Source organism: Molothrus aeneus, unplaced genomic scaffold (assembly GCF_037042795.1).
Source record: "Molothrus aeneus isolate 106 unplaced genomic scaffold, BPBGC_Maene_1.0 scaffold_30, whole genome shotgun sequence".
NCBI classification, from domain to species: Eukaryota; Metazoa; Chordata; class Aves; order Passeriformes; family Icteridae; genus Molothrus; species Molothrus aeneus.
The window spans coordinates 2,866,581-2,890,445 of NW_027098964.1; the positions used below are offsets into that span (position 1 = coordinate 2,866,581).

Here is a 23,865-nt window from a genome sequence, read left to right on the forward strand (position 1 = left end):
GGGGCGTCGTGAGGGGTCCTGGGGGGTCCCAAGGGGGTTTTGGTGGGTCCCGAGGGGCTTTTGGGGTCCTGCGGGTGTTCCAAGGGAGTTTTGGGGGGTCTCCAGGGGGTGGTTTGGGGTTTTTGGGGGGTCCCAAAGGGATTTTGGAGGTCCCGGGGGTTCCCAAAGGGAATTTTGGGGATCCCGGGGAGGCTCCAAAGGGATTTTGGGGGTCTTGGGAGGGCCACTGGTGGATTTTGGGGAGAATTTGAGCATCCTGAGGGTTTTCGGGGTGGATTTTGGTGGGGTCCCCAAAGATTCGGAGTGGGTTTTTTTTTGGGGGGTGGGTCCCGGCAGGATTTTGGGGGTCTCAGCCAGGGCCCCCCCCCAGCAGCAGCAGCCCCAGCAGGACCCCCCCGATCACCCCCAGTGCCACCAGTTGGGCTCGGAGGGGGAGGAGGCGCCCAGGTCCCGGGGGGGGCTCGGGGGGTCCCGCGAAGATTTTGGGGGGTCCCGGGGGGGCTCGGAGCGGCTGCCGGGGCTCCAAACGCAGGGGGCTGATGGGGGGGGGGGAATAAATTAGGGGGGGCTGGGGGGGGTCCCCAAAATCCCCGCCCCCCCAGACCCCTCCCCCCACCTCACCTGTCCACGTGATCCATCAGGGTGGGGGAGGGGCTGGGGGAGCGCTCCACAATCTGGGGGGGGCGAGGGGAGGGAGGGGTCAGGGGGAGAGGAACCCCCCCCAAATTCCCTCAAAATACCCCCAAAAAAATTCCCGCAAATTTCTCCTAAAATTCCCTCAAAATTTTCCCCCAAATCCGCACAAATTCCCCACAAATTCCCTTACATTTCCCCTAAAATCCCACCACAAATTCCCTCAAAATCCTCCCAAAAATTCCCTTAAATTTCTTCTAAAATTCCCTTCAAAATTTCCCCCAAACACACCCAAAATTCCCACAAAATTCCCCCAAAATGGGTTCAAAGTTCCCTCAAAACTTCCCCAAAATTTCTTTAAAATTCCCTCAAAGTCCCCCCCAAAATTTCTCCCAAATTCTCCCAAAATTTCCTCAAAATCCCCCGAAAATCTCCTCAAAAACTTCCCAAAATTCCCACAAATTTCCCCTAAAACTCCCTCAAAATTTCTCCCCAAATCCACACAAATTCCCCCCAAAAATTCTCTTAAATTTCTCCTAAAATCCTCTCAAAATTCCCACAAAATCCCCCCGAAATTCCCTCCATTTTCCCTCAAATCCCCCCAAATTTCCTCCCACTCCCCTCCTCCTTCTCACAGGTTGCCGCGCTCGCGCCCCCCCCCCAAATTCTGGGGGGGCTCTGTCGCTGTCGGGATCATCTGGGGGGGACACAGGGGGAGTGAGGGGGGCGCAGAGACCCCCCCAAAAAAAACCTGGACCCCCCCCCAAACCCCCCCAGGACCCCCCAAACCCCTCCCCAAATTCCTCTGGGACTCCCCAGGGCCCCCCAAATCTCCCCAGACCCCCGTCCCCATGGACTCTCCCCCTCCCCAAACCCCCCAAATCCTGCCAGGGACCCCTAAACCCTTCCAAGACCCCCCCAGGACCCCCCAAAGCCTCCCAGGGACCCCCAAATCCCTCAGGGACCCCTCCAAACCCCCCCCAGGGACCCCCCCTCCCGACCTGACCCCACCCCAAATCCTCCCAGGGACTCCAAAACTTCCCCCAGGGACCCCCAAATCCCCCTCAGGACCCTCTCAAATCTTCACAGGACCCCCCAAATCCTCCCAGGACCCCCCAAAACCCCTCCCCACGGACCCGCCCCCCCCCCTCCTCCAGCGCCGGGTCTCGAACTCGTAGAATTTCTTCTCGTAGAGTTTGCGGGGGGCCCTGAGGTGGGAGGCACGGGGTCAGCCCAGTGCTCCCAGTGCAAACCAGTGTTCCCAGTTACCCCTCCCAGTGCTCCCAGTCCAAACCAGTGTTCCCAGTTACCCCTCCCCAGTGCAAACCAGTGTTCCCAGTTACCCCTTCCCAGTGCTCCCAGTCCAAACCAGTGTTCCCAGTTACCCCTCCCAGTCCAAACCAGTGTTCCCAGTTACCCCTCCCAGTGCAAACCAGTGTTCCCAGTTACCTTCCCATTCCCTCCTAGTCCAAACCAGTGTTCCCAGTTACCCCTCCCAGTGCTCCCAGTCCAAACCAGTGTTCCCAGTTACCCCTCCCAGTGCTCCCAGTCCAAACCAGTGTTCCCAGTTACCCCTCCCAGTGCAAACCAGTGTTCCCAGTTACCCCCCACCCACCCCTTTCCTCCCAGTCCCTCCCAATGTCCCCAAATCCCCTCCCAATCCCCACCCAGTCCCTCCCAGTTCCCCCCAGTCCCTCCCAATGTCCCCAAATCCCCTCCCAGTGCCCTCCCAATCCCCCTCCCAGTTCCCCCCAGCCCTCCCAGTCTCTCCCAATGTCCCCAAATCCCCTCCCAATCCCCACCCAGTCCCTCCCAGTTCCCCCCAGTCCCTCCCAGTCCATCCCAGTGCCCACCCAGGGGCCCGCGCCGGCTCTGGAGCTTCTCCAGCAGCTCCTCGTCCGAAAGGCCCCGAAAACTCTCCATGGCTGAGGGGGGGTCCGGGGGTCACTGGGGGGGGGGGTCCCCTGTGTTTTTAGGGGTGTCCCAGGGGGGTCCCCCCTCGATTTTGGGGGTCCCGATGTCCCCTCACAGCTCGGGCGGGGGGGGGGGGGGGAAGTTCCGGGGGTCTCCCCGGGGGTTTTGGGGTTTTTGGGTGGTCCCGAGATCCCCTCACGGCTCTGAGGGCGATTCGGGAGGATCCCTCCATGAATTTTGGGGGTTTGGGGATTTTTAGGGGATTTTTCGGGGGGTCCCGAGGTCCCCTCAGGGCTCTGAGGGCGATTCGGGAGGGATCCCTCCATGAATTTTGGGGTTTTTTGGATGTTTTTGGGGGGGATTTTTAGGGGATTTTTCGGGGGGGGGTCCCGAGTTCCCCTCACGGCTCTTGAGTGAGGTTCCAGGGGGTCTCCCCCTGAGTTTCGGAGTTTTTTTTCGGGGCTTTTGGGGTTGTTGGGTGGTCCCGAGGTCCTGTCACAGCTCTGGAGGCGATTCTGGGGGTCTCTCTATGAAATTTGGGGTTTTTGGGGGATCTTTGGGGGGTTTGGGGCGTCCCGGGTTGGTTTGGGAGATCCTGGGGGAGTCCCGAGGTCCCCTCACGGCTCTGAGGGAAGTTCCAGGGGGTCTCCCCCTGAGTTTTGAGGGTTTTGGGGGTTCCCGAGCTCCCGTCGAGGCTGTAGAAGGGATTTTAGGGGATCTAACCCTGAGTTTTTGGGGGTTCCCGGGGGATCTCGAGGTCCCCTCACGGCTCTGGGGGAAGGGTCTGAGGGGGCGTCTCCCGAGTTTTGGGATTTTTTTGGGATTTCTGGCGGTCCCGAGGTCCCCTCACGGCCTTGGAGTGGACTCCAGGAGGTCTCCCCCTGAGTTCTGGGTTTTTGGGGCTTTTTTGGGGTTTTTTTGGGGTTTTTGGGGGGTCCCGGTACCTTCTCCGCCGGGGCCGCGCCGGGAATGACTCAGGGCAGGGGGCGTGGCTACCACAGACCCCGCCCACTGCCTTATTTGGATTGAATTCCCGCCCAAACGTGTGGGTGTGTCCATATATGGGCGTGGTTACATCGAGACTCCACCCATGTCCTTATTTGAATATATAGGCGTGGTCAACACCAAACCACGCCCACTCCTTATTAAGGGTTCGGTCCCAGGGGGGTTTTGGTGGGTCCCAGCACCCCACGACCCCCCCCAACCCCTCCCATGAGCTCCGAACCCCCAGACCCCCCCCAAATGTGGGCTCTCCATCCTCGAGACCCCCCAAATGTGGGGTCACCACCCTCAGACCCACCCCCGCAAAAGGAGATCTGAACCCCAAGACCCCCACCCCAACAAAATTAGGGTCCAGACCCCTCCCTTCCCAAGATTTGGGGGTTCCCCAACCAAACACCCCAATTTCAAGACCCCCCAAATTTAGAGCACAACCCCCCCCAAAAATATTTGGGAACCCCCCTGGCGGTGTCACCGTTATCTTTTATTCCCTCCGGGGGGGTCCCAGGGGGGCTCAGCCCCCGCCCCCCACCCCCGGCCCTGCCCCACATTTTTTTTTTTGGGGGGGTGGGGATTGAGGGGGGCAGCCGGGGGGGAGCCCCCAAAACGTCACAATCACGGCACAAAGACACGGGGGGGAGGGGGCGTGAGGTGGGGGAGGGGCACGGCCGGGGGGGGGGGGCTTTGGCACGGCCGTGGGGTGGGGGAAGGGCAGTGAAGGGGATTTTGGGGGGATTTGGGTGGTTTTGGGGGAGTTTTAGGGGTTTCATTGGGGCGGGGGGGGTTCTATTGGGGGGGGGGGGTCAAGCCCCTCCCACTCCACGGTCCCCTCCCCCTTGGGGGCGTGGCTCAGCCCCAGGCCCCGCCCCCGATCGCCGCCGCTTGGGGCGGCTCTTCGGCACAGCGCCCCTGCTGGAGGGAGGACCTGGGGAGAGGCCAGAAGGGCGAGGGTCAGGGCGCCCCCTGGCGGCTTGGAGGACTTGGATCCAAATTTTATCCACCCTGCCCCCAAAATTACCCCCAAAACCTCCCCGTGGAGATCCCAAAACTCCCCAAACACTCCCCAGAATACCCCAAATCACAGCCAGACCACCTAATCCCCCCAAAACACCCCCAAAGCCCCCAAATACACCCCCACCACCCTCCCCTCAAGTTCCCTCAACCCGCCCCCCAAAACACTCCCAAACCTCTCCTCAAAACGCCCAAACACTCCTAAGGTCCCCTAAATCCCCCCCAAATCCCCCCAAATCCCCCTCAAAACCCCCTAAACCCCCCAAATCCCGCTCAAACTCCCCAAATCCCCCTCAAACCACTCCCAAATCCCTCTAAACCCCCTCAACCCCCCCCCCAAATACCCCCTCAAACCCCCAAATCCCCCTCAAACCACCCCAAATCCCCCTAAACCCCCTCAAAACCCACTAAACTCCCCGAAATCCCCCCTCAAACCCCCCAAATCCCCCCTAAACCCCCTTAAATCCCCCGAAATCCCCCCCTCAAACCACCCATTTACCCCTCAAACCACCCCCAAATCCCCCTAAACCCCCTCAAACCCCCCTAAACCCCCTCAAAACCCACTAAACCCCCCGAAATCCCCCCCTCAAACCCCCCAAATCCCCCAAACCACCCCCAAATGCCCCCCTAAACCCCCTCAAACCCCCCCCAAATACCCCTCAAACCCCCGAAATCCCCCTCCAGCCCCCCAAACCACCCCCAAACCCCCCAAAATCCCCCCCCCCCGCCCCCCCAACCCCCACGCTCACCCTACATCTGGTTGGCGAAGGAGGTGGGGGCTCCCTGGCCGTACCCCCCTTCCGAGGGGGGCCCCCCGTACCCGCCCTGGCCGTAGTCGGGCTGGTAGCCCCCCCCAGGTTGGCCGTAGCCCCCCCGGGTTGGCCGTACCCCCCCTCGGGGGGGCCGTACCCCCCTCCGGGGCCGGGGCCTTTTCGGGGACCCCCCCCGGGGACGGAGCGCGGGCCCCCCAGGCCCCCCCAGCCGGTCTCCTTGAAGACGAACCAAAGGTTGCCCGTCCACAGCACAGGTTCAGGAAGCCGAACACCTGAGGGGAATTTGGGGGATTTTTTGGGGTTTTTTGGGATTTTTTGGGGGGGTTTTGGAGGATTTTTGGGGTTTTTCGGGGTTTTTTTTAGGGGGGGGATATGGAGGTTTAGAGGGAATTTGGGGTTCCCCGTCCACAGCACCAGGTTCAGGAAGCCGAACACCTGAGGGGAATTTTGGGGGATTTTTTGGGGTTTTTTTGGGTTTTTTGGGGGGAGGTTATAGGGGAATTTTGGGGATTTTGGGGTGATTTTGGGGAGGGGTTTGGGGGGCATTTGGGCTTCCCCGTCCACAGCACCAGGTTCAGGAAGCCGAACACCTGAGGGGAATTTGGGGTTATTTATGGGATTTTGGGGTTTTATTGGGGGGTTTTGGGATTTTTTGGGGTCTCTGCACCCCCAGACTCACCACGGAGGTGTTGAGCCCTGAGGTTCGTGGGCATTCGGGGTTTTTTTGGAGGTTTTCTGGGGGGATTTTTGGGGTTTTTTGGGGGGGATTTTTGGGGTGTCTGCAGCCCCCGACTCACCACGGAGGTGTTGAGGAATTTGGGGTTTTTGGGGAGGTTTTTTGGGGGGGATTTTTGGGGTTTTTGAGGTCTGCATCCCCCAGACTCACCACGGAGGTGTTGAGCCCCAAGTTTCGTGTGGATTTGGGGGTTTTTTGGGGGGGATTTTTGGTGTTTTTGGGGTCCCTGCAGCCCCAGACTCACCACAGAGGTGTTGAGCCCCGAGGTCCGGGGTGCCCCCAGCGCCTGGCACCGCGCCCCCGGGCGTTGGCACCCCCCGACCTGGGCCAGCACCCCCGAGGGCGACGTGGCCGCCTTGACCTCGGCCAGCGCGGCCGCCCAGGCGCAGGAGCTGACCAGCCACAGGAACGCCAGCGCTGCCGTCACCCCCAGGTCCTGGGGACACAGAATCACCATGAAAAATAAATTAAAAATAAAATTAAAAAAAATCCCAGTTAAAAACCCAAAAATCCCGATGAAAAACCCAAAAATCCCAATTAAACCCCCCTTAAACCCCCCCATAACCACCACAAACTCCCCCAAAAGTGCCCCAACACCCCCCCCAAACCCCCTCAAATTTCACCCCAGCTCCCCCCAACCCCTCCAAGAGACCCCCAAACCCCATCCCACCCACCCCAAACTCCCCAAAAGCCCCCCCAAAACTGCCCCAAAGCCCCCCAAATTTCAGCCCAGCTCCCCCAAACCTCTCCAGGAGACCCCCAACCTCTCCCCCAAGACCCCCTTTAAACACCCCCAAATCCTTCAATAACAGCTCCAAACTTGCCCAAAACGGCCCCGAACCCCCCCATAACCACCACAAACTCCCCCAAAACTGCCCCAAACCCCCCCAAATTTCACCCCAGCTCCCCCAAACCCCTTCAAGAGACCCCCAACCCCATCCCGCCCACCCCCAACCCCCCACAAGACCCCCCCAAAACCCCCTTTCAACACCCCCCAAACCCCCCAATAACCACTCGAAACCCCCCAAATTTCGCCCCACGCCCCCCAAACCCCCCACTCACGATGCGGGGCCCGCGCCCCCCCGCCCGGTAGGCCTGGGGGGCGAACAGGTACCCCCCGAGGGCGGCGGGGGCGTAGAGGAAGGAGCCGACCCCGACGGTGACGAAGAACTGAGCGGCCGAGGAGTGGTCACCGACCAGGAACACCCGCTCGGGGGGGCCCGCCCCGCACGAGGGGGCCTCGAAGTACACCTGGTGCAGCCTGGGGGGGTCCCCGTTATTTGGGGGGGGGTCCCGTCCTGATTTTTGGGGATTTTTTGGGGATTTTTTGGGGATTTTTTGAGATTTTTTGAGTTTTTTGCGGATTTTTTGCGGATTTATTTTTTGCGATTTTTTGGGGATTTTTTGCGGATTTTTTAGGAAATTTTTTGCGGAATTTTTGGGGATTTTTTGCGATTTTTTGCGGAGTTTGGGACCCTCCCACACACCTGGAGCAGCCTGGCGGGGTCCAGGGTAAAGTTTGGGGGGTCCCGTCCTGATTTTTGCGGATTTTTTAGGATTTTTTGTGATTTTTTGCGGATTTTCGGACCCTCCCACACACCTGGTGCAGCTTAAGGGGGTCCCCGTTATTTGGGGGGGGGGGTCCCGTCCTGATTTTTGGGGATTTTTGGGGATTTTTTGGGGATTTTTGAGAATTTTTTGGGAATTTTTTGGGGATTTTTGGGGTTTTTTTTGGGAATTTTTGAGATTTTCTTTTAATTTTTGGGGATTTTGGGATGCCCCCACACAACTGGTGCAGCCTGGGGGGGTCCCGTCCTGATTTTTTGGGATTTTTTGCGGAATTTTTGGGGATTTTTTGTGATTTTTTGGGGCTTTTTTGCGATTTTCAGACCCTCCCACACACCTGGTGCAGCCTGAGGGGGGGGTCCCCGTTATTTGGGGGGGGGGTCCCGTCCTGATTTTTCGGGATTTTTTGGGGATTTTTTGAGATTTTTTTGGGAATTTTTTGGGGAATTTTTGAGATTTTTTTTTTTAATTTTTGGGGATTTTGGGACCCTCCCACACACCTGGTGCAGCCTGGGGGGTCCCCGTTATTTGGGGGGGGGGGTCCAGGGTAAAGTTTGGGGGGGTCCCGTCCTGATTTTTGGGGATTTTGGGGGGATTTTTTTTTTTATTTTTTGGGTATTTTGGGACCCTCCACACACCTGGTGCAGCTTAGGGGGGAGCCCTGGTTATTTGGGGGGGGTCCAGGGTACACAAAGACCCCTCCAGACCCCCAAATCCCCCAAACACCCCCACATCCCCCCGGTTTGCCCCCAAATTCCCCCAAACCCCCTCCCAAATTCACCCCAAATCTCCCCCAAAACCCCCCTAAATCCCCCCCAAACCCCTCCCCGAACCCCAAATCCCCCCAAACTCCCCCTAGACCCCCCCAAACCGCCCCAAACTCCTCCCCAAAATCCCAAATTCCCCCAGACCCCCAAAATCCCCCAAATCCCTCCCAAATCCCCCTCCAGACCCCCCAAAACCTTTCCCATACCCCCAAAATTCTCCCCAAACCCCCCCAAACTCCCCCCAAACCCCAAGTGCCCCCCAAAATCCCCCCGAAACTCCCCCCAAATCCCCTCCAAACCCTCTCTCAGACCCCCCAAATTCCCCCCAGACCCCCAAACTCCCCCAAACTCGTCCCCAAACCCCAAATCCCCCCCACAAAATCCCCCCGAAACTCCTCCCAAATCCCTCCCAGACCCCTCTCAGAACCCCCAACTACCCCCAAACCCCTCCCAGCCCCCAAAATCCCCCCCAAATCCCCTCCAAACCCTCTCTCAGACCCCCAAATCCCTCCAGACCCCCCAAAACCTTTCCATACCCCCAAAATCCGCCCCCAAACCCCAAATCCCCCGCCAAATCCCCCCCCAAAATCCCCCTGAAACTCCCCCCAAATCCCCCCAAACCCTCTCTCAGACCACCCAAACCCCTCCCAGACCACTCCCAGACCCCCCAACTTCCCCCAGACCCCTCCCAGGCACCCCAAAATCCCCCCAAATCCCCTCCAAACCCCCCAAATCCCCCCCAGATCCCTCCCAGACCCCTCTCAGACCCCCCAACTTCCCCCAGACCCCTCTAGGCCCCCCAAAATCCCCCCAAATCCCCTCCAAACCCTCTCTCAGAGCCCCCAACTTCCCCCAAACCCCTCCCGGGCCCCCAAAATCCCCCCCCAAATCCCCTCCAAACCCCAAATCCCCCCAGATCCCTCCCAGACCCCCCAACTTCCCCCAGACCCCTCCCAGGCCCCCCCAAAATCCCCCCAAATGCCCCCCAGAGCCCACCTGAAGGGGTACCCGAAGGCCACGGTGATGGGGGCGGAGCGGTTGGGGGGGGCGCACTCGATGCTGAGGCGCAGGGAGCCGCTGAAGCCCCCGCAGGTGGCGAAGGCGAAGATGGAGAACAGCTGGGGCAAACTGGGCTTACTGGGAGCCACTGGGAGCCGCTGGGAGGGGTTTGGGGGGCTGTGAGGGAGTTTGGGGGGGCTTGAGGGGGCTATGAGGGGCTTTGGGGGTGGTTTGGGGAGGCTGTGAGGGAGTTGGGGGTGTTTGGGAGTCACTGGGTGTCACTGGGAGGGGACTGGGAGGGGATTGGGGCAGGTTCGGGGGGGAACTGGGAGGGGTTTGGGGGGTTTGGGGGGGCTGTGAGGGATTTGGGGGTGGTTTGGGAGTCACTGGGAGTCACTGGGAGGCACTGGGAGGGGTTTGGGGGGGTTTGGGGGGGCTGTGAGGGATTTGGGGGGGATTTGAGGGAGTTGGGGGTGGTTTTGGGGGGGCTATAAGGGAGTTTTGGGGGTGTTTGGGGGTCACTGGGCAGCACTGGGAGGGACTGGGAGGAGACTGGAGGTCACTGGGAGGGGATTGGGGGTTACTGGGAGGGGTTTGGGAGGCGTTTGGGGGTCACTGGAGGGGATTTGGGGGGGATTTTGAGGAATTTGGAGGGGTTAAAATGGGGATTCGGGGATTTGGGGGGCACTGGGAGGGGTTTGGGGGGGTTTGGGGGGGCTATGAGGGAGTTTGGGGGGTTTGGGGGTCACTGGGCAGCACTGGGAGGGACTGGGAGGAGACTGGAGGTCACTGGGAGGGGATTGGGGGTTACTGGGAGGGGTTTGGGGCAGGTTCAAGGGGGATTTGGGGGTCACTGGGGGGATTTGAGGGGATTTTGGGGGACACTGGGAGAGACTGGGAAGGGATTCAGGGGGTTCAGAGGCTGTTTAGGGGTCACTGGGGGTTACTGGGATGGACTGGGATGGACTGGGAAGGGTTTGGGGGTCACTGGGAGGAACTGGGATGGGTTTGGGGGGGACTGGGAGGCACTGGGAGGGACTGGGGGAGGTTGAAGAGGGATTTGGGGGTCACTGGGATGAACTGGGATGGACTGGGAAGGGTTTTGGGGGTCACTGGGATGGACTGGGCGGAGCTGGGGGGGATTTGGGCGGTTCCTGGGCGGGTTTTGGGGGTCTGGGAGGAACTGGGAGGAACTGGGAGGGCACTGGGGGGGACTGGGTTGGTTTAGGGGGGTCTGGGGGTTACTGGGATGGACTGGGATGAACTGGAGGGGATTTGGGGGTTACTGGGAGGAACTGGGAGGGGTTTGGGGGGATTTGGGGGTACTGGGGTGACTTGGGGGGTTACTGGGAGGAACTGGGATGAACTGGGAGGGACTGGGAGAGGATTTGGGGGTTACTGGGAGGAGCTGGGATGAACTGGGAGGGGATTTGGGGGTTACTGGGATGAACTGGGAAGGGTTTGGGGGGGATTTGGGGGTCCCTGGGGGGGTTTTGGGGGTTACTGGGATGAACTGGGATGAACTGGGAGGATCCCAGAAGGATTTTGGGGGCTCCAAAAGCTTTTTTTTGTTGTTTTTTTTTTTGGGGGGGGGGGATCCCAGAAATTTTGGGGGGGTCCCGGTTGAATTTTTTTTGGGGGGGAGGGGTCAGGAAGGACCTTGAGGGTCACGGTGGGGGGGGGGGAGGGGTCAGGGGGGGACACGGCCCCCCCCCCCAAAATCCCGGGATTATCCCGGATTATGGAGCTGACCCAGATTGGGGGGGGGAGGGGAACGCGGGGGGGGAGGGGTCCCGGGAGTGGGGGGAGGGGAAAATTTGGGGGATTTTGGGGGTCCTGGGGGGGTCCTGGGGTCCCCAAAATCTGTTTTAGGTTCGGAGGGAGGATCCAGGGGGGTTTGGGGGGATCTCGAGGGGGTTTTGGGTTCTCTTGGGGGGTCCCAAAGGGGTTTTGGGGGGTCCTGGGGGGTCCTGAGGGGGTTTTGGTGTCCCCAAATCTCAGGGCGAGGGTCCGGGGGGGGAGATTTGGGGGGGTATCGAGGGGGTTTTGGGGTCTTTGAGGGGGATTTTGGGGTCTTCGAGGGAATCCCAAAGGGATTTGGGGGGATCCTGGAGGGGGTTTGGGGGTCCCGAGGAGTTTGGGGGGGTCTTTGAGGGGGATTTTGGGGTATCCTGGGGGGTTTGGGGGATTTTTTGGGGGTCCCGGGGGTGGTTTGAGGTGATTTGTGGGATTTTTTGGGGTCTTTGGGAAGATTTTGGGGGTGGTGGGGGGGGGATTGGGGTTTTTAGGGGATCCTGAGGAGTTTGGGGAGGGGTCCCATGAGGGGTTTTGGGGTTTCCTGGGGATTTTTTGGGGTATCCCAGGAGGATTTTGAGGGGATTTGGGGGATCCCGAGGGGGTTTTGGGGGCGGTTTGGGGGTTTTTGGGGTGCCTGGAAGAATTTTGGGGTGGTTTGGGGTTTTTTTGGGCGGTTTTAGTGATTTTTTGGGGTGTCCCGGGGGGGGCTTTTGGGATGATTTGGGTTTTTAGGGGGGTCCCGGGGGGATTTTGGGGAAGGTTTGGGGTTTTGGGAATTTGAGTGGTTTGGGGGAATTTTTGGGGTGATTTTGGGATTTTTTTGGGGGGGGATCACTCACCCACTCCAGCAGCTTGAGGAAGCCCAGGGGCTCCTTGACCACCCGGAACTGCCCCCCGGCCACCAACTTGAGGGGGGGGGGAGACCCTCAGGGGGGGCTCGGGACCCCCCAAAAATCCCCCCCAAAAACCCCCAAAAAATCCCCCCCAAAAACCCCAAATTTCCCCCCCCAAAAACCCCAAAATCCCCCCCAAAAAAACCCAAAATCTCCCCCCAAAATCCCTCAAATTCTCCCAGGACCCCCCCCCCCCCACCCCAAGGACAAATTTGAGGGGGGGGTCACCCCAAACCTGGCCGTGCTGACGTCACGCTGACGTCATACCCCGCCCCCCACCCATTTTTGGGGGTTTTTTTGGTGTCCCCCCCCCTCCCCCCCCCATTGTTGCTGCATCATCATCCTCACCCCTCCCCTCCATCCCCCCCCGGGGATGCTGCGGCAGCGACCCCTCCCCAAATTGACCCCTCCCCCTTCAAGGGCATCCCCCTCCCCCCCGAATCCTTCCCGCGACCCCTCCCCAAATTGCGGACCCCCCCCCCCCAAAATCCACCCGCATCCCCCAAATTTTGGAGCCCCCCCCCCCTCAAAATCCACCAGCATCGCCCCAAATTTGAAGCCCCCGCCCCAAATTAAGAAGCCCCCAGCCCCAAATTGAGAAACCCCCTCCCCAAATTCAGGCCCCCTCCCCAAATTCATCCTCGCCCCCCCCCCCCAAAAATTCATCCGCCCCCCCCCAATCCATCCCCCACCCCCCGCAGCTGCGCCCCCCCCTCAATTTCCCCCCAAGCCCCCTCCCCACAATTCCCCAGCGCGGAGCGGGGGGGTCGCAGCCGCCCCCTCACCCCCCAGCCGGCCCGGGGGGGTTTTGGGGGAGGGTCTTTGGGTGGGTTTGGCGCAGAGGGGGGGTCCCGGGTGGGTTTTTTGGGGGGGGGGGTCCCCACCTGGTTCAGCACCTCCATCCTGCGGGTCCAGGAGACGCAGCGCGGCGGGGGGGGGGAGCGGCGCGCCGCGGAACAGCCGCGGAGGGAGGGGGGGACTGAGCAGGGAACAGCGGCGCGTGCGCGGCGGCGGGGGGAGAAGAGAGAAGAGGGAACAGCCGAGTGCGGAGGGAGGTGAGGAAAGAGGAGGTAACAGCGATATAAAGTGAAGGGCGGAAGTGACGTAATAGTGAGGGAGCGGGCGTCGCCATTTTGAGTGAGGGCAAGGGGAGGAAAAGGCGGGAAAAGAGGCGTTTGGGGGAAATTTGGGAATTTTTGTGGGAAATTTGGGAATTTTTGAGGGAAATTTGGGAATTTTTGAGGGGAGCTTGGGAATTTGAGAATTTGTTGTGTGTTTTTGCCTTTATTTGAACTTTTTTTGGGGGGACATTGAGTATTTTGGGGTCATTTTTATAGGGATTTTGAGGCGATTTCTTGACGGATTTTGAAGTGATTTTCTGGGTATTTTGAGGTGATTTTGGGGGAATTTTGAAGCGATTTTTGGGATTTGGGAATTAATTGTGGATTTTTACTTTCTTTCAACTTTTTGAGGGGACATTGAGGATTTTGGGGTGAATTTTTGGGAATTTGGGGGTATTTTGAGGTGATCTTTTTTTAATTTTGGGACATCAGATGCCCATTTTTGAGGCGGGGGGATCCATGAATTTTTTGTGTATTTTTCCCTTTATTTCAATTTTTTCGCTCTCCACTTTCATCAGGATTATTGGGGGTGGCTCTCAGCTTAATCCAGGATAAATCCCGATTTTTTTTTGGAGTCCCCAAATTTATTTCTGGGGCTCCCAAATCCCGAATTTATTGCGGAGGCTCCTCCCCTTCCAAGATGGCGTCCAGCATCTCCTCACACATCAGCAGCGCCCGCGCCACATGGAAACAGCCTGGAAAATCAGGGGAAAAAAGGGAAAAAACGGGCAAAAATCAGGAAAAATCCCATTCCCGACCCCCCCTCGTCGATGAGAGACCCCAGACCCACCTTTGTAGGGCCCCCCCTTGATGGAAAGTGCCACGGAGCCGTCGCGGTTCAGGTACCCGAACCACTCCCCGTGCTCGGGGTCACGGAACTGAGGGGAAATTGGGGAAAATTGGGGAAAATTGGGGGATTTTGGGGGATTTTTGAGGATTTGGATGGGGGGAGAGGGAGGTGAGACCCCTACCTCAAATGGGAAGGGTGTGGGAGACCCCGAAAAGGAGCCCCCAAAAAGCTTCGGAATGGGGAAACCTCAACGGGGAGAGGTTTTGGAGACCCCCACACCCCAAAATGCCCTCAAATATTCCCCAAAATCCCCCCCCAACTCCTCCCAAATCCCCTCAAAATCCATCTCAAATCCCTCAAATATCCCCCAAAATCCTCCCAAATATCCCCAATCCCCCAAATCTTCCAAACTTCTCCCAAATTTTTGCAAAGGTGTCCCCCACATTCCCCCAAAAATGCCCCCAAATTTCCTGCAAAATGGCCTCAAATTTCCCCCAAAAACCCCCAAAAAGCCCTCAAAAATCCCCCAAAATTTCCCACAAAATGGCTCCAAATTCCCCAAAGTGACTCCAAAGTCCCCAAAATCCCATTTTTTCCCCCCAAACCCCCACCTTGTCGAAGGTGTACTGGGCCACCTGCAGGAACTGGGAGACCAAACTGGGCCGGGGCTGGAAGCGCTGGGCGGCCAGGAGGGCGACCATGGCCTCGGCGTGGGGCCACCACAGCTTCATGGACCACTCCAGCTGGGAAAATGGGGGAAAAAACGGGAATTTGGGGAAAAATGGGGGGAAAAAAGGGAAATTTGGGGAAAAAATGGAAAAAAAAGGGGAAAAAATGGGGGGAAAATGGGGAAAAAATGGAGAGGAAACTGTGAAAAAGGGGCGAGGACACCACAGCTTCATGGACCACTCCAGCTGGGAAAATGGGGGAAAAAAAGGGAATTTGGGGAAAAATGGGGGGAAAAAAGGGAAATTTGGGGAAAAAATGGGAAAAAAAGGGGGAAAAATGGGGGGAAAATGGGGAGGAAACTGTGAAAAAGGGGTGAGGACACAACAGTTTCATGGACCACTCCAGCTGGGAAAATGGGGGAAAAAATGGGAATTTGGGGAAAAATGGGGGGAAAAAAAGGGAAATTTGGGGAAAAAATGGGAAAATCCCCAGAAAACTGGGGGAAAAACAGAGAAAAATTGGGAGAAAACTGGGGAAAAAAGGGTGAGGACACCACAGCTTCATGGACCACTCCAGCTGGGAAAATAGGGGAAAAAACGGGAGTTTGGGGAAAAATGGGGGGAAAAATGATAAAAAATGGGAAAATCCCAGAAAAATGGGGGAAAACCAGAGAAAAATTGGGAGAAAACTGGGGAAAAAAGGGTGAGGACACCACAGCTTCATGGACCACTCCAGGTGGGCAAAAATGGGGGAAAAACCAGGAAAACTGGGGGGAAATGGGAAAAAAAGGAGAAAAATGGGGAAAAACGGGGGGAAGGGGATTTGGGGGTACTCAGGAGGTTCTGGGTGGGATTTTGGGGTTCCCAGGTGCAGTTTGGGATTTCCCAGGTGCATTTTGGGGTTCCCAGGTGCAGTTTGGGATTCCTGGGTGGGATTTTGGGTTACCCAGGTGCATTTTGGGGTTCCCCAGGTGCGTTTTGGGATTCCTGGGTGGGATTTTGGGGTTACCCAGGTGCATTTTGGGGTTCCCCGGGCGCGTTTTGGGGTTACCTGGGTGGGATTTTGGGTTACCCAGGTGCATTTTGGGGTTCCCCAGGCGTGTTTTGGGATTCCCAGGTGCATTTTGGGGTTACCTGGGTGGGATTTTGGGGTCCCTGGATGCGTTTTGGGGTTACCTGGGTGGAATTTTGGGTTACCCAGGTGCATTTTGGGTTTCCCAGGTGCATTTTGGGGTTCCCCAGGTGCATTTTGGGTTACCCAGGTGCGTTTTGGGGTTCCCAGGTGCATTTTGGGGTTACCTGGGTGGGATTTTGGGGTTACCCAGGTACATTTTGGGGTTCCCCAGGCGCGTTTTGGGGTTCCCAGGTGCATTTTGGGGTTACCTGGGTGGGATTTTGGGTTACCCGGGTGCATTTTGGGGTTACCTGGGTGGGATTTTGGGTTACCCAGGTGCATTTTGGGGTTCCCCAGGCGTGTTTTGGGTTTCCCAGGTGCATTTTGGGGTTCCCCAGGTGCATTTTGGGTTACCCAGGTGCGTTTTGGGGTTCCCAGGTGCATTTTGGGGTTACCTGGGTGGGATTTTGGGGTTACCCAGGTGCATTTTGGGATTCCCAGGTGCATTTTGGGGTTACCTGGGTGGGATTTTGGGTTCCCCAGGTGCATTTTGGGTTCCCCAGGTGCATTTTGGGTTTCCCCAGGCGCGTTTTGGGGTTCCCGGGCGCGTTTTGGGGTTTCCCAGGTGCATTTTGGGTTACCCAGGTGCATTTTGGGTTTCCCCAGGCGCGTTTTGGGGTTCCCCAGGCGCGTTTTGGGGTTCCCAGGTGCATTTTGGGTTTCCCCAGGCGCGTTTTGGGGCTCCCCAGGCGCGTTTTGGGGTTACCTGGGTGGGGCAGAGGCCGTCAGCGTCCAGGAAGGAGAAGAGCCCCCCGTGCTGGGGGTCCCAGCCCCGCCGCAGGGGCCCCTCCAGCAGCGCCGCCACCGCCCGAGCGCCCAGGGCCGCGTCCCCCCTGCGCCCCGAGAGCTGCAGCAGCAGCCAGGCCGCCTCCAGAGCGTGCCCTGCACACCCCAAAACACGGGAAATCGGGGGGAAATGGGGGGGGAAAAATGAGAGAAAAGAGGGGAAAAAAGAGTGAAAAAAGGGGTGAAAAAATGAGAGAAAAGGGGTGGAAAAATGAGAGAAAAGAGGGAAAAAAGAGTGAAAAAAGGGGTGAAAAATGAGAGAAAAATGAGAAAAAAGGGGTGAGAAAATGAGAGAAAAGAGGGAAAAAAAGAGTGAAAAAAGGGGTGGAAAAATGAGAGAAAAGAGGGAAAAAAAGAGTGAAAAAAGGGGTGGAAAAATGAGAGAAAAATGAGAAAAAAGGGGTGGAAAAATGAGAGAAAAGGGGTGGAAAAATGAGAGAAAAGAGGGAAAAAAAGAGTGAAAAAAGGGGTGAAAAATGAGAGAAAAGAGGGAAAAAAAGAGTGAAAAAAGGGGTGAAAAATGAGAGAAAAGAGGGAAAAAATGAGCAAAAAAAGAGTGAAAAAGTGAGAGAGAATGAGAAAAAAGGGTGGAAAAATGAGAGAAAAGAGGGAAAAAATGAGAGAGAAATGAGAAAAAAGGGGTGGAAAAATGAGAGAAAAGAGGGAAAAAATGAGAGAGAAATGAGAAAAAAGGGGTGGAAAAATGAGAGAAAAGAGGAAAAAAAAGATTAAAAAAAGAAAAAAGAGAAAATAAAAAGAAAAAAAGAGGGAAAAAGTTGGGGGAAAGGAGGAAAAATTGGGGAAAAAGAGAAAAAAAAGGAGAAAAAGCAGTAAAAAAATTGGGGTTTTGTAGCTCAAAACGGGGGAAAAGGAACCTAAAAATTGGGGGGCACTCCTCAAAAAGGGGGGAGCTCGAATTTTGAGGGGCCGGGGCACAAAATTGGGGAAAAAGAGCAAAAAATTGGGGAAAACTCCCCCAGAATTGGGATCAAAGCCCCCAAAATCGGGATCAAACCCCCCAAAATTGGGATCAAACCCCCCAAAATCAGAATTTGCCACCAATGTCAGAGTCCCCACTCCCCAAATTTGGGTTTCCCCCCAAAAATTGAGCTCCAAACCCCCCAAAATCGGGATCAAAACCCCCAAAATTGGGATAAAACCCCCAAAACCGGGATCAACCCCCCCAAAATTGGGATCAAACCCCCCAAAATTGGGATAAACCCCCCAAAATCAGAATTTGCCCCCAAAGTCAGAGTCTCCACTCCCCAAATTTGGGTTTCCCCCCCAAAAAAATCAAGCTCCAAACCCCCCAAAATCAGGATCAAACCCCCCAAAATCAGGGTTCTCCCCAAAACTTGAGCTCCAAACCCCCCAAAATTGGGATCAAAACCCCCAAAATTGGGATTTTCCCCCAAAACCGGGATCAAACCCCCCAAAATTGAGCTCCAAACCTCCCAAAATCGGGACAAGCCCCCCAAAACCGGGCTCCCCCCTCCCCAAAATTGAGATTTCACCCCCCAAACTCGGGGTCCCCCCTCCCCAATTCGGGGTCCCCCCCTCACCGGGGTTCATGAGGCGCCCGAGGCTCCCCGGCAGCTCCTCCCCCTCGGGGCTGACGTTCTCCAGCACCACCGAGTCCCCCCGCTGGCACCCCGAAAATGGGGGGACCCCGTGAGGGGAGACCCCGAAAATGGGGGGAACCCGTGAGGGGAGACCCCGAAAATGGGGGGAACCCGTGAGGGGAGACCCCGAAAATGGGGGGAACCCGTGAGGGGAGACCCCGACACTGCGGAGCCCCCGGGGGCGACTTTTGGCGGGGATTTTTTGGGGTTCCCAGGGAGGTTTTTGGGGGGGTCCCAGGTGGGAGTTTCAAGGTCCAGGTGTGATTTTCACGTTGCCAGTTTCGATTTTTGGGGTCCCAGGACAATTTTGGGGGTCCCAGGTGGGAGTTTTTGGGGTCCCAGGACAATTTTGGGGTGCCCGGGTGTGATTTTTTGGGGGTCCCAGCTGTAATTTTTGGGGTTCCAAGGTGTGAGCTGGGGATTCCAGGATGATTTTAGGGTTCCCAGGTGGGATTTTTTAGGGTCCAGGGATGATTTGGGGGTGCCCTGGTGTGATTTTAGGGTGCCCAGCTGCGATTTTGGGGTTCCCAGGTGAATTTTGGGGGGTGCCCAGCTGCAATTTTAGGGTCCCTAGGACGATTTTTTGGGCTGCCCAGGTGAATTTTGGGGTTCCCAGGTGAATTTTGGGGTCCCCAGGATGATTTTTTTGTGCTGCTCAGGTGAACTTTGGGGTTCCCAGGTGAATTTTGGGGGTGCCCAGCTGCAATTTTAGGGTCCCTAGGACGATTTTTTTGGGCTGCCCAGATGAATTTTGGGGGTTCCCAGGTGAATTTTGGGGTTCCCAAGGTGAATTTGGGGGTCCCAGAGTGATTTTTTCAGCGTTCCAAGCCCTAATTTTGGGGTCCCAGGATGATTTTAGGGTCCCCAGGTGAATTTTGGGGTTCCCAGGTGTGATTTTTTAGGGTCCAGGGATGATTTTGGGGTTGCCCTTGTGTGATTTTGGGGCTTCCCAGGATGATTTTTTGGCGTTCCCAGCCGTAATTTTGGGCTCCCAGGATGATTTTGGGGCTTCCCAGGTGAATTTGGGGCTTCCCAGGATGATTTTGGGGGTTCCCATGTGTGCTTTGGGGGTTCCCAAATCAATTTGGGGGGTCCCAGAGTGATTTTTTTGGGGTTCCCAGGTGAATTTTGGGGGTTCCCAGGTGTGATTTTTTAGGGTCCAGGGATGATTTTGGGGTTGCCCAGGTGAATTTTGGGGGTTCCCAGGATGATTTTGGGGCTTCCCAGGTGAATTTTGGGGCTTCCCAGGATGATTTTGGGGGTTCCCAGGTGTTCCCAATTTGGGGGGTCCCAGAGTGATTTTTTTGGGGTTCCCAGGTGAATTTGGGCTCCCAGGATGATTTTGGGGGTTCCCAGGAAGATTTTGGGGGTTCCCAGGTGTTCCCAATTTGGGGGGTCCCAGAGTGATTTTTTTTGGGGGTCCCCAGGGTGAATTTTGGGGGTACCTGCAGGTGCATCAGGACGTGCTGCGCCCCCCACTCCGCCATGGCCTCGGCCTCGGGGGCCTCGGGCTCATTTTGGGGGTCCCTCCGGGGGTCCCCCCACAGCTGCAGCCCCACCTTCAGCACCATCATGGCCTGGGCCAGCGCCTGCTGCGGGGGGGTCCCCGAAAACCGGGGGCGCCCCAATTCCATGGGAGCCCCCCGGGCCCAGCCCCACATGGCCCCGGCCCAGCGCCGCGCCCAGGCCTGCGGGAAATGGGGCTGGGGGCTCAGGGGGGCTCAGGGGGGGCTTTGGGGTCCCAGGGGTGGTTTTGGGGGTCCCAAGGGTGTTTTGGGGAGGGGTCTTGGGGGTTCCAGGGTTATTTTGGAGTCCCAGGGGTGTTTTGGGGGTCCCAGGGGTGTTTTGGGGGGATCTCGGGGGGCTTTGGGGAGGGGGAATGGGGGAGTTTTGGGGGGCCTAGGGGTGGTTTTGGGGAGGGGTCTCAGTGGTCTCAGGGGTGGCTTTGGGGGTCCCAAGGGTGTTTTGGGGTCCCAGCAGTGTTTTAGGGGGGGTCTTGGGGGTTCCAGGGTTATTTTGGGGTCTCAGAGGTGTTTTTGGGGGGGGGGTCCCACAGGTGGTTTGGGGGAATCTCGGGGGGCTTTGAGGAGGGGGAATTGGGGAGTTTTGGGGAGGGGTCTCAGAGGTGTTTTGGGGAGGGGTCTCACCCTGTCCTGGGGTTATCTGGGGAGGGGTCAGGGTTTATTTGGGGAGGGGTCCGGGGTTAATTTGGGGAGGGGTCAGGGTTGTTTGGGGAGGGGTCTCCCCCGGTCCCGGGGATTATTTTGCGGAGGGTCCCGGGTTATTAATTTGGGGAGGGGTCTCCCCCGGTCCCGGGGGTTATTTGGGGAGGGGTCCTGGTTAATTTGGGGAGGGGTCAGGGTTAATTTGGGGAGGGGTCTCCCCCGGTCCGGGTTAATTTGGGGAGGGGTCCTGGTTAATTTGGGGAGGGGTCTCCCCCGATCTCGGTTAATTTGGGGAGGGGTCTCCCCCGGTCTCGGTTAATTTGGGGAGGGGTCCTGGTTAATTTGGGGAGGGATCCGGGTTAATTTGGGGAGGGGTCTCCCCCGGTCCCGGTTAATTTGGGGAGGGGTCTCCCCCGGTCCCGGTTAATTTGGGGAGGGATCAGGGTTAATTTGGGGAGGGGTCCCGGTTAATTTGGGGAGGGGTCTCCTCCGGTCCCGGTTAATTTGGGGAGGGGTCAGGGTTAATTTGGGGAGGGATCCGGGTTAATTTGGGGAGGGGTCTCCCCCGGTCCGGGTTAATTTGGGGAGGGGTCCCGGTTAATTTGGGGAGGGGTCTCACCCGGTAGCGCTCCTCGCCCGCCGCCCGGCCCAGCTCGTCCAGCCCCAGCGCGCAGAACGCTTCGCTGTAGAAGCTGCGCTGGAGCCGCACCGGGCGCCCGTCCCGGCTCAGCGCGAAGGCGGCGCGGGTCGAGCCGGGCTCCGGCCGCACGTGGCTCTCCAGGAACTCCCCGGCTGAAATTTGGGGCAAATTCCGCCCATTTTGGGCAATTTGGGGCGAATTTTGGACGAATTGGGGGCGGGAAAAAAAAAAAACCAAACATTGGGGGCGCCCATAGAGATCAATGGGGGCAGCGCCGCTTAGCGGCCAAATGCGGAATTGCAGGCGTTGAGATCGAGGGGGGAATTTGGGGAAAAAATCGGGAAATTTGGGGAGATTCGGAAGATTTGGGGAGATTCGAAAGATTTGGGGGATTTGGGATTTTGAAGGGAATTGAGGGGAAATTGGAGGGAATTGGAGGATGGAAAAAGGGGGAGCTGCACTCATAGAGATCAGTGGGGTTGGAACTCCCTGGCTGGAATTGGGGGAATTTCAGGGAATTTTGGGGAATTTTAGGGTGGAAAAAAAAGGGGGAACTGCGCCCGTAGAGATCAGTGGGGGAATTGGGGGAAAATTGGGGGATTGGGGGGAGGAAAAAAGGAGGAATTGAACCCAAAATTCAAAGCGGGGAGCTGCACCCATAGGGATCAGTGGGGAGCAATGGGGGAAAACTGGGGGAATTTGGGGTAAAATTGGGACAATTTCGGGATGGAAAAAGAGTGGAACTGACCCTAAAATGGGTAAATGTGGGAACTGCCCCAAACCCCACCCCAAAAACCCCCAAATTCCCCCCAAAATCCCCCCGGGACCCCTGCCCACCTTTCCGCGCCGCCTCGAGCAGCTCGGGCCGGCGGAAGCGGGGCACGGTGCGGTACAGGCGGGAATAGACCCAGATCTGGGGGTGCAGGGGGGGTTTGGGGGGGTCAGGGGGGTCCCCAGAGCCCCCCCAGGTCCCACCCCGCGCCCCCCGCCCCACACGGACCTGGCGGCCCTGCAGCCACACGAATTTGGTGTCGTCGTAGACGGAACCGTCGCGGCTCAGGCAGGAGAAAAAACCCCTGGGAGGGGAAATTTGGGGGGGATTTGGGGGTCCCGGGGGGATTTTTGGGTCTTCCCTTTGTGGGAAGAGCGTTTGGGGGTCCCCTATGGGAATCTGGGGGGTCTTGAGTGATCCCTGTGGGAATTTGGGGGGGTCCTGGGTTCATTTTTGGGACTCACTTGGGTGGGAATTTGGGGGAAAATTGGGGGTCCCAGAGCTCGGAGTCTCCCGTGGGGCTGTGGGGGGCACCTGGGGGGTCCTGGGGGTCACTCAGGGGGGTCACTGGGGTGTGCTGGGGGTCCCTGGGATGTTTTTGGGGGTTCTGGGGGGTCCCAGGGTTGGTTTTGGGGGGGTCCCGGAGGTGTTTTTGGAGGATCCTGGGGGTGATTTTGGGGTTCCTGTGGGTGTTTTTTGGGGTTCTCGTGGGTCCCAGGGCTGTTTTTGGGGGTCCCAGGGCTGTTTTTGGGGGTCCCAGGGGTGTTTTTGGGGGTTCCTGGGGGTGTTTTTTGGGGGTCCCACCCTCACCCGTATTCGGGGTCGTGCGAGTGCCGCTCCCAGAACGCCACGACCGCGTCCAGCTCGGCCCCGATGCGGCCCCGCCACGCCCGCAGCTCCTCCATGGCTGGGGAGGGGGCGCCCGTGGGACCCCAGACCCACAAATACCCCCCATAACCACCCCAGACCCACAAATACCCCCCTGACCCACCCAAGGGACCCCAGACCCACAAATACCCCCCCATAACCACCCTTGGGACCCCAGACCCACAGATTCCCCCCCAGACTCACCCACGGAGCCCCCAGACCCCCAAATCCCCCTCGGCCCCAAATTCCCCCCTCAGCCCAGCCTTGGGGGTCCCCAAAATCCGCCCCAAACCCCCCCAGTCCCCACCTCGGGGGTCCCCATGGACCCCAACCCCCCCTCAGCACCCCCAGACCCCCCCAGGCCCCTTTTGGGGTCCCCAAATTCGCCCCCCCCACTCCGGACCGACCGCGACCGCTGCCCAGTCATGAGACCTCGCGACACGGCCACGCCCCCTTCCTGGCCACGCCCCGTGGACACACCCATCGCTAGATGGCCACGCCCCTTATGCACCAGGACTCCCCCAGACCCAAAATCGGGGGTGTTCAAAGGGCTGGAGAGCCCCGAAGTGACCCCAGGACCCCCAAAGTGACCCCCAGACCCAGAATTTTCCCCCCAGACCCAAAACTGGGGGGTCCAGAGCAGCCAGAACCCCCCAAGACCCCCCTGAACCCCCAAATTTCCCCTCCCAGACCCAGAACTGAGGGGTTTCAAAGGGCTGGAGACCCCCAAAGTGACCCCCAGACCCAAAATTTCCCTTCCCAGACCCAAAATTTCCCCTCCCAAACCCAAAACTGGGGGGTCCAGAACAGCCAGAACCCCCCCCAAGACCCTCCTGAACCCTCAAATTTCCCCTCCCAAACCCAAAACTGGGGGTTCCGGACCACCAGAACCCCCCCCCCCCACCCCAAACCCCCCCAATTTGATGAAATTTTTACTCCAAAAAAATGTCTTTTTTTAATTTTCAAAATAGCACAAAAACGACGGACACAACACTCGGGGGGGAGGGGAGGGGAGGGGAAGGGGGGGGAGGGCTCGGGGGGGGGGCGGTTTTTTTTTTCCCCTCCCCCCCCCCCACTATGATACACAGGGGGTCCCCCCCCTCCCCCTCCCCCCCACCCCTGGGAGAGGGGGGGGGTGGGGTCTGTACAGGGTGGGGGAGGGGTCCCGAGGG

At 58.1% G+C, this 23,865-nt stretch overlaps 2 protein-coding genes and 1 long non-coding RNA gene across 6 annotated transcripts in view; all 3 read right to left on the reverse strand.

Annotated features, from left to right (window-relative positions):
- The window catches only part of LOC136570048 (synaptophysin-like), a 17,536-nt gene extending 4,430 nt beyond the window's left edge, over positions 1 to 13,106 (reverse strand). The window contains exons 1-5 of one of the 2 annotated variants that reach the window (XM_066570482.1): positions 12,973 to 13,106; positions 12,035 to 12,100; positions 9,396 to 9,556; positions 7,129 to 7,327; positions 6,311 to 6,502 (exon numbers count right to left, since the gene is read on the reverse strand). In XM_066570482.1, the coding sequence (XP_066426579.1) occupies positions 6,311 to 6,502; positions 7,129 to 7,327; positions 9,396 to 9,556; positions 12,035 to 12,100; positions 12,973 to 12,990 (636 nt within the window). In that variant the 5' untranslated portion in view covers positions 12,991 to 13,106. The remainder of the gene's footprint in view (positions 1 to 6,310; positions 6,503 to 7,128; positions 7,328 to 9,395; positions 9,557 to 12,034; positions 12,101 to 12,972) is intronic. The other variant, XM_066570483.1, reaches the window with a different exon arrangement.
- Positions 7 to 1,331, reverse strand: LOC136570118 (uncharacterized). The gene is made up of 3 exons (XR_010785506.1): positions 1,269 to 1,331; positions 622 to 674; positions 7 to 536 (listed from the first exon to the last, which is right to left on the reverse strand). It is a non-coding gene; the product is annotated as an uncharacterized lncRNA (long non-coding RNA).
- Positions 13,107 to 13,352: 246 nt separating the features above from the next.
- RENBP (renin binding protein) lies at positions 13,353 to 22,783 on the reverse strand. 3 transcript variants are annotated; one of them, XM_066570447.1, is made up of 10 exons: positions 22,637 to 22,783; positions 22,055 to 22,130; positions 21,892 to 21,967; positions 21,034 to 21,206; positions 19,695 to 19,937; positions 18,190 to 18,271; positions 16,548 to 16,723; positions 14,611 to 14,742; positions 14,000 to 14,087; positions 13,353 to 13,904 (listed from the first exon to the last, which is right to left on the reverse strand). In XM_066570447.1, exons 1-10 carry the CDS (start codon positions 22,729 to 22,731, stop codon positions 13,822 to 13,824), a joined length of 1,224 nt encoding a protein of 407 aa, XP_066426544.1. In that variant the 5' UTR covers positions 22,732 to 22,783; the 3' UTR covers positions 13,353 to 13,821. The 3 variants fall into 3 exon arrangements, with proteins under 3 accessions (XP_066426544.1, XP_066426541.1, XP_066426542.1); XM_066570444.1 differs by lacking the exons at positions 21,892 to 21,967; positions 22,055 to 22,130; positions 22,637 to 22,783 and having other exon boundaries at positions 21,034 to 21,817; XM_066570445.1 differs by lacking the exons at positions 14,000 to 14,087; positions 21,892 to 21,967; positions 22,055 to 22,130; positions 22,637 to 22,783 and having other exon boundaries at positions 21,034 to 21,817.
- Positions 22,784 to 23,865: the final 1,082 nt, after the last annotated feature.

Excerpts from the sequence above, each read along its gene's own strand:
- RENBP (XM_066570444.1), bottom strand. The coding sequence starts at position 21,519 with ATGAGTGCAGCTCCCCCTTTTTCCATCCTCCAATTCCCTCCAATTTCC. Across the intron at positions 14,088-14,610 it reads CCCAGTACACCTTCGACAAG|TTCCGTGACCCCGAGCACGG; the intron begins GTGGGGGTTTGG and ends ATTTCCCCTCAG. Across the intron at positions 13,905-13,999 it reads CAAGGGGGGGCCCTACAAAG|GCTGTTTCCATGTGGCGCGG; the intron begins GTGGGTCTGGGG and ends CTGATTTTCCAG.